At 33.8% G+C, this 8,492-nt stretch overlaps 1 protein-coding gene across 2 annotated transcripts; it reads right to left on the bottom strand.

The window, feature by feature from the left end:
• Positions 1-3,255: 3,255 nt before the first annotated feature.
• On the bottom strand, positions 3,256-8,154 carry LOC7460950 (uncharacterized). Of its 2 annotated transcripts, XM_024602144.2 has the most exons (10): positions 7,883-8,154; positions 7,503-7,739; positions 7,270-7,406; positions 7,058-7,124; positions 6,578-6,677; positions 6,203-6,366; positions 4,864-4,910; positions 4,741-4,791; positions 3,880-4,111; positions 3,256-3,837 (listed from the first exon to the last, which is right to left on the bottom strand). In XM_024602144.2, the coding sequence occupies exons 1-10, from the start codon at positions 7,953-7,955 to the stop codon at positions 3,707-3,709; spliced, it is 1,239 nt and encodes a 412-aa protein (XP_024457912.1). In that variant the 5' UTR covers positions 7,956-8,154; the 3' UTR covers positions 3,256-3,706. The 2 variants fall into 2 exon arrangements, with proteins under 2 accessions (XP_024457912.1, XP_024457911.1); XM_024602143.2 differs by having other exon boundaries at positions 3,256-4,111; positions 7,883-8,149.
• Between the last annotated feature and the right edge of the window lie 338 nt (positions 8,155-8,492).

Raw genomic sequence — 8,492 nt, 5'->3', positions numbered from 1 at the left:
GGTGTCGTGTCATGGTGTATGGGCACAATTATGTCAATTTATAAAAATAAAAACAATGGATGAGATGCATGTAAACGAGATATGTAAAACATAAGCAATGATAGACATATTGATTAATTTATTCAAATACTCATGGTATGAACATTAAAAGAAAGTCTCGTAACATAAAAAAAAACATATTATCAGATAATCAAATAGACAAAAGCTTAGCCCTAAGGTCCCTAATGGAGTCATCATTTTGTCATATGGGACATCCCTACGAACTAATTATGTAAAGGGGGGTTAAAAAAAAGTCGTCATTTAATTTTAAAGTAACTAGAAACTTTAACTGGTCTTTCAAATATTTTTAGGTAAAAGGTTGATTGTGCTAAAAAGAAGATGAAAACCACCCTAAATTATCCTACCTAAGGTAAGTTGTTTCGTGTTTGTTTTTAATGATAAAAATGACTATTGTACTTCCATTCTAAGAGTTTGAATAAATTAACACATATGTATGTGTTTTTAAAGGTAAAATTAGACCTAATCCTTACTTTTTAGAATACATGTAGAAGATCCAAAAAAAAAATGGTAAATGATAAATTAGGTTTTAGCTTGTTTCCTTTGGTTATACAATTTGTATTTTTATTTTTTATGAAATCTGATTTCATGAGGACAAAACTCGGGTTTTACTATATTCAAGTCAATTCTTTGATGAAAACAAAACCTTGTATTTTTTATTTTTTATGAAATCTGATTTCATGAGGACAAAACTCTTTTAAGGATTTTACTATACTCGGGTCAATTCTTTGATAAAAACAAAACCTTATATTTTCCTTTTGAAAACCACAAAGTTTTAACTTCTCGGGAATAAAGTCTTTTTTAAGGATTATGTCACTTAAAAAATGAAAATGAAACCACATAGGTTGACTCTTTGATTAAAATAAAAATGAAACTTTTATCTGCATATTTTTTTTAGAAAACAAGGTTATGTTTATTACTTTTTTTATAAAAAAAAAACCTCAACTTCTCGAGGACATAACCCTTTTAAGAAATATTATCCACGAGTTGGTTCTTTGATTAAAAAGACATTTTTTTGCAAAAACAAAATCACACTTTTAGATAAAAAAAAAAAAACTAATTCCTCAATAACATAATTCTTTTTAAGGATTATACCATCCTTATGTCCACGATGACCAATTGACATACGTAACGAAATCCATGTAATTGTCATCAAGACACAAGTCTCAATATAATCCAATAAAATTCCATACATGAGCAAAAATTGTCCATGTATTACAAATAATTCGACACAATCCAATTAATATAGACAAGTATAATCTAATATAAAAATCATAACATGTTGCAAATCAATCAAAACAACATAAATAACGATATACAACTAAACACATATTCATGAATAAAAAGCCAACATATACATACAAATTATTTAAATAAATAAGTAAATCACACATTGGGGTTCAAAATTGACCTTCGCGAGTTATTGGAGTCAGTTGGAACTAGACTGAAATAGCTGGAGCGAAGGATGCAATGTCGGCATGTGGGCTATATACGTGGAGGGATCGGTGGGATTCTAGGGCATCGTTTTGCATACCGACATCGTGGGGCAACTTGTGGACTTATGGATCAGTTGCTCCTCTTTTCCTTCTTGTTATCTACTTCGGCAGTGTAAACCACCACCACTTGCTCAAAGAGATCAGGGTGGAGAAAGATGGTTGTTGCTGCTGTGGAGACTAGTTTGTTGTTGTTTGATGAAGACTAGTTCAACCAGGGACATTAGGGTTATCGTTGTCGTGGTTAGTGATCAACAAAGAAGGAGAATGATACATCGAGTCTTATGGTGTTGGCTAGGAGTGGCTAGTTAACCTTTTTAAGATAGCATTTGGTTATTATCCTTAGGAAAAACCAAAAAAAAAGATAGAGGAGACAAGATAGAAAATGAGATTAAGACAGAATTATATTTGGTAGTGATGTATAAGAGAAATTGACTGTGTTTGTATCTTGTTTAGTTATGGTGGACAAGACATAATAAAATATAAAAAATCTATTTTACTCTTAATATGTATTGTTATCAAACTTACATATTTACAAAAATATATCAAATATTTTTTTTTAATTTAGTTTATATCAAGTGTTGAAATTAATAATATTATAATAATCATAGTTATAAAAACTGGATTGACTTAATGGATTGATCTGGGGCCTAAATTGGTTTGAGTTTAAGAAAAATAGAGGAAGGATTGACTCAACCTGATCCAGTCAAAAACCTAGGTCAACTTGGGATAAAAGATGGGTAAAAAACTCGTTGACATTTTTGAAAAAAAAATTAAAAATTTTAGGTCAGCCGAGGTGACCCTCCCGACCCATGACATGAACTTTATCTCAAGTCAACACCCAAGTTGGGCTTTAAAACTATGATAATAATCATTTGTATCCATATATTGACTCGGGTCAACTTTTGTTGACTCTCCCAACTTGTAACCTGAGTCTTGCCCTGGTTGACCCCCGAGACGAGTTTTAAAACTACTATAATAATAATAATTTTTATCCTTATATTGACCCTTGAATCAAGTTTTAAAACTATAATAATAATCATTTTTGTTCTTATGTTGACCCGAGTCAATGGTCAACTCTACTCGTAACTCAGGTCTTGCCCTTGATTGATCCCCGAATTGGGTTTTAAAATTATGATAATAATAATTTTTATTCTTACATTGACTTAGTTTAATGCAACTTATGACCCGTGTCTCGACCAATGACTAAAAATATTTATTTTTATATCTATATTTCTATCTTATATTTTTATCTTTTTAACTAAATATATATTTTTTTTACTGTTTATATCTTTTATATCCTGGAACAGTATCTAGAAAATATTTACGGCTGCTAGGTATCGTTTGCATGGACTAATGACTGTTTGGGTGAATAGCTGTCCTTTGCTTTCTTCTCTTCCTTGCTCGGTGGTTTCTTTGTATGAGTTTTTTTTTTTTTTTTTGGTTAATGTCTGTATTTATATCGTGCGCTTCTCTGTGTGGAAAAAGATAAAAATAATAAACTGAAAAAATAATGAATCTTTATATTATTTCAATCTGATTTTCCAATTTTACTTAATTTTTCTATTTTCTTTTCTTTTCCCTCCTTTGCATAATTTTGCTTTATAATTTTTTCCCTAATCACCTAGTTCCTTTTTTTCTTTCTTTCCTCCTAGTTCATCCCCTTTATTTTTTATATCTTTTTTATTACACAAAATAAAATAAATAAAAACAAAAAAAAGAGTTATGACATAATATGTGAGACCGAGGACACATTCGGCAACTCTGACTTGAGGACTTCAGTCCAAACAAAACAGTGCCTTCCTCTTAGAATCCACCTGCATGTGGAAAATAAATTAGCGACATTTTGTAACGATCCTTTTTTTTTTCCTCACCAAATCCTTTCGCACACTACAATTCACAATGCGAGCATATTCCAGAAATATACATGGTTCGAAAATCCAAATAAAGCTGCACTATATATATATATATACATATATATATATACATATATATATATATACACACACACACTAGCTTTTCTGTCTCAACATCGACTAAATTACCCATGGCAACTCTGTGGACATGTCGAAAAGGCAAATCTCCTATTTAGAGTGAGAAAGAGAAGAAAATGAGGAGAATGCATGTCGATAATTGATACTTATTGTATCAATGTTTTAGTTTGTCGGTGATCTTCCATTCATGGCATCTTGAGCATTTCCATGGGAAGCTGCCCCTGAGAACATTTCCATCATTGACCTGAAAGCTCCTCTTAGTTCATCCGGCATAGTTTCTGTCATATTCACACCTAGGTGGGGTTCATCCGGCATAGTTTCTGTCATATTCACACCTATGTTCCCACCTATTATTATTTCAGGTTCATCAGATCCATTAGCGCTCCCATCTTGTCCTTGCCTGTCCTGAGATTGCTCTCCCATGTGAGCAGTCATGTTCCGCAACATGCTTGAAAAGTCAACAGAAATGCCGTTAATGTCAAATTGCATTGGCATACTATGGCTCCTAGACCCTCCGGTGGATTGATTGCTAGATTCATAATTATCACGATTGGATGAACTAGAATTCTGCACAGAGAAGGATTAGAACATATGAATCCTGGTGATGAGTAAAGCAAACAAAATGAAGAATAAAGTGATGATTATTGGTGTATTCAAGACAAATTTTCAACTTCCAATGAGTGGCACAACGATATTTGGAACGTAACACAACAATCAAACTGAAGGTGAAAAGGAGGAAGAACACGCTTTTACTGTGTAAAAATTGCATCCATAAACATAGGTTGTATTTGCTAATGATAGTGAAAAACACTGGGAAGCTTGAAGACAAACGAGTTCAATAATGAAAAGACAACTTCCAAATATATGCATCCCAGGATACACTGAAGGTACATGCAGTAAATGGGGAAAAGCAAACAATAAAGATTTCTATAAAATGTTCAAGCTTCATATCGCCTACTTGAATCCTTGAAAACAAAATAATTTATGAATAGTAGCAATACTATTGCAGCAACAGCTGATTTCTTTTGATAACAAGAAGCCAGAACCATTACAGTAGTATTATAATATCAAGTTGAATAACTAAAAGATTGTTTATCATCACATACCAAATTTTTTTAAAAAAAACAAAAATCTATACCACACTGGTCCAGCAATTCAATTCTCAAATGGTGGAGAAAAATAGAAAAGTAAAATACCTGGCCTTGTTCTGTTCGTTTCTGCTGTTCTATCAATTTCTGCTCAGCTACCTACGTTCATAAGGACAATAAGCAATAACCATAAAAGAACATGAGGACAAGAGAACTAAAGAAGGCACAAACCCGAATATTTTCTTTGACCGTTTCATTACTGGGGTCCAGTTGCAAGGCTGAAGAGGGAAAAAAAATCAAAATTTGAAGTTAGATTATTTACCATAATAACGAGTCTTTAAATTCCACATGCCAAAGTTCAACATTATTGCTTCCTCGATGTAATCATTAAATTAATCATGATATTGCCAACCATGTTCTAATGGTTTAAAGCACATCTCAATGACACTAATAATGACTTAAACAATCTATTTCATAAATTCTGATATTAACCACACACAAAAAAAATATGGTGTGTTCGTATATTCTCTTTGCTTTGACTTTCATAGAAGGCAAAAACATTTATTAGTGAGGAGAAATGAACACCACAAAAAAATAACTAATAGATTAAAATTCTTGGCGGAAAAACTATTACCAGCACTAAGGATTGGAAATTTGACTGCTGGATGGCCTCCAGCAAATTAGGTTCGTCTCTCAAATGCAATTAGCATGGCGCAAGTAAAACAGATGCTGATAATTTTATATAACTATATCATATGAACTTGGACAAGGGGCAGTGGTTGCAACAAGGAAACTCAGTAGACAATTATTAACCGGTTTTTAGTGCTACGACAATAATCATTAAACACCCCAAATTCACATGCAAACAACTCATGTAATAAGTGTGCTGAAATGGAAATGTGGAGACGAGGAATAATACACAGTGAACATAGAGCATTTATCTGTCAGCCAGAGAGTATTTAGAATTGTTACTGACACCAGATTTCTCCACAGAGCATCAGTGCCATCTAACAGCACCAGCTATAATACAGAATCAGGTTAAATATCCCTTTGGAAATTGAGAACTAGGCTGCGTGTACACCCACACTACCATCCAGCAGCATTTTATGCTTGATTATTAGGGTTTTTGGGAGGTCTACTAACATCAATGGATTGCCAACTTTTCTCTTCTGATGCAAATTGATGATGGACTTGCATTTGCGAAAATATTGAAAGCTAGCTAGAATGCTACACAAACTCATCTAACTACAATCCAATATTCATATTTCTGAAACAAAACAATTGTACAGCTAAACATAAGACACAACACATCCTTATCAATTATCAAGCAAGAATGCCTATTCGAGAACATGAAATTATTAGGGCAACACCAAGATGGTAAAAAACTAAACATGTAAAAGGATACGAAAAACATAAACATAGAATTCAAGCATAGCTAAAGGATTTTACTAAACATGTATAAGGATACGAAAAACATAAACATAGAATTCAAGCATAGCTAAAGGATTTTACTAGTAGATTGTGTGACAATTACCATCTCTTAATATCCAAGAATTAGTGTTACACCCACCTTTCTTAAATCCTTTATCAATAGCATCCCTGTAGTTCCCTTGTGCATAATAGGCTAATCCAAGGCGACTGTAAGCTTTACTGTAACCTGGGTCAATTTCGACAGATTTAAGACAATCTCTGATTGCTTCGGTATATTTGTGGATCTGAGTGTAGGCAGCTGCCCTGATGTGCATGAATTATGTTAATCAATTGAAACCTTGAATGTTTGTGAAACTACATATACAGCTATAAAGGGCCCCAGTCATAGCCCTAAACAAATTGGCACAACGCACACTCTCCTAATCCTCAAACATAGGTGCAAGCAGAAGACAAATTTCCATGTGAGAGATTCATATATTGTGAGTATGCATAATACAAAGGATCAGTAGTGCACCTGTTACAGTAGTAAACAGCATTGTTTTCACAAAGTGAAATGGCGCAAGAATACAACTCTATTGCATCAGAGTAAAGTTTACACTGCACAGCCCTGTTACCTAAAAAGCAAACAAAGATTACATAAAACAATCAGCCTAAAAGCAACAACAAACTAATATATGCAACAGCTTGAACACAGTACTGATGTGAACAAGACAGCTGAGTGAATCAAGGAAATGATGAAATATGGCAACTGATAGATTGTGAAATATAGAAGCAAATATGATTTTTAAGGCTGTATATTCGGTACCAAAACCGCAAAGTTTGTCTTAGATTGATTTGCACCAAAGTTATTACCAAAAGTATGATTAAAAGAAAAAAAGAAAAAGGAGGCATTACTAGATATTTCCCAGAATCAGTACCAAACAAAGTGATGTAATCTGCATGCGATTTATAAATTAGAAGAAACCCACATCATAAAGGGACAAAACTCGTGTACCTTGTGACTTTAATGCCTCAGCTAGACTGTTGCGGCCATAGGTATGGCATCCATTTTTTTCCATTTCCTGATATGACACAGTGCTTCTCATCAGTCAAACTTTGAAGTGGAATACCATATAGTATCGTATTAGCACATACAAAAACAAAAATCAAAGCACGATAAATAAATCTACATTGAAAAGCCGCTTAGAATTAGAGTATAAAACTTACATTTAAAGCATCATGAAACAACCGTGTCGCTCTATCAAGTTGAGCAGGATCATCATTCCCATCAGGAGTTGTTCTAAAGAAGTGCATTTTCTCAAGCGCAGCAAAGAATTGCCCAAAAAGCTCATCTCTAGATAACCCTGTCATGCCAACAACAACATTTAAAATCAATCAAAACGCCTTCCAGTCAAACCCTAGAAGAGCAGAAGCAATAAACAAGAGTATAACACACACACCATCATTATTAGTATTATTATTAGAAGAAGTAGGAGCATCCACAGGAGCCGTGCCGCTGCTAGGATCCGATTTATTCTTTTGCAGCCCATTTGCTTCCAGTGAGCGAAATAAATCAATCAACAAACCAGGTTCTAAGCGATCATCATCAATATTTGGTGAATCAAGCTTGAAAGCATCACTCACACATTCTTTAGCAACTTCCAGACCTTCTAGGTCAACACCGGGAGCAGCTTCCACTGAAAAAACATGGAATTAAATAGCCACAATTCGATTACAAGGCATCGAGAGAGTGTGAAATTAGCATAGTCAGTGAAAAACAGCATAATATGAATTATGAAATGCAATCTATGGTAAAGAAGATTCTAGAGGGAGGGGTTACCGGAGTTGAGGAAATCGATGAAAGCACGAGCGATACGACGGGAGAGAGCAGAATCAGTTTTTAGTTGAGCCATTGAAGGAGATAAAGTGCTCAGTGGTGTGGGCTTGATAAGAAGAAGCGAAAATGAAGATTTAAGCGGTTTTTATTTTTCACGGAAGGGACGAGAGAGAGAGAGAGACGGTTGGTGAGTTATTAGGGAAGGTATAGAGGAGACTTGCTGGAAGGGGTTTTGAAGACCGTGTGTTTGGCTGCAATGGTAATCGTATCCTAGGCCATGGGATGTGGAACATGTTAGTTGTTACCTACAACTCAGCCTTAACCTAAACCAAGTTTTTCTTTGTTTATTTTCTTTGGAAAGGTTGCTTTTGTTCCTGAGATGTCAGCAATGGTGGAAAACAACAAGATGAAGGTTCAAGAGGACCATGGTAGGAAAGTTGATGAACAAATTCAACACCTCTGAAAGACTACAAATGAGCATGGAAAGAAGCTTAATCACTTCAACTCATACTTAGAATAATTATTTTTTGAAGGCTAACTCTGGAAGTCAATAAGTTAGATGATGGTTATTTTTATTTTAAAACATATTAAATTAATATTTTTAAAAAAAATT

Source organism: Populus trichocarpa, chromosome 5 (genome assembly GCF_000002775.5).
Source record: "Populus trichocarpa isolate Nisqually-1 chromosome 5, P.trichocarpa_v4.1, whole genome shotgun sequence".
Classification (NCBI taxonomy): domain Eukaryota; kingdom Viridiplantae; phylum Streptophyta; class Magnoliopsida; order Malpighiales; family Salicaceae; genus Populus; species Populus trichocarpa.
Note: the sequence above shows the minus strand (reverse complement) of the source record. Positions and strands in the feature narration are given on the sequence as shown.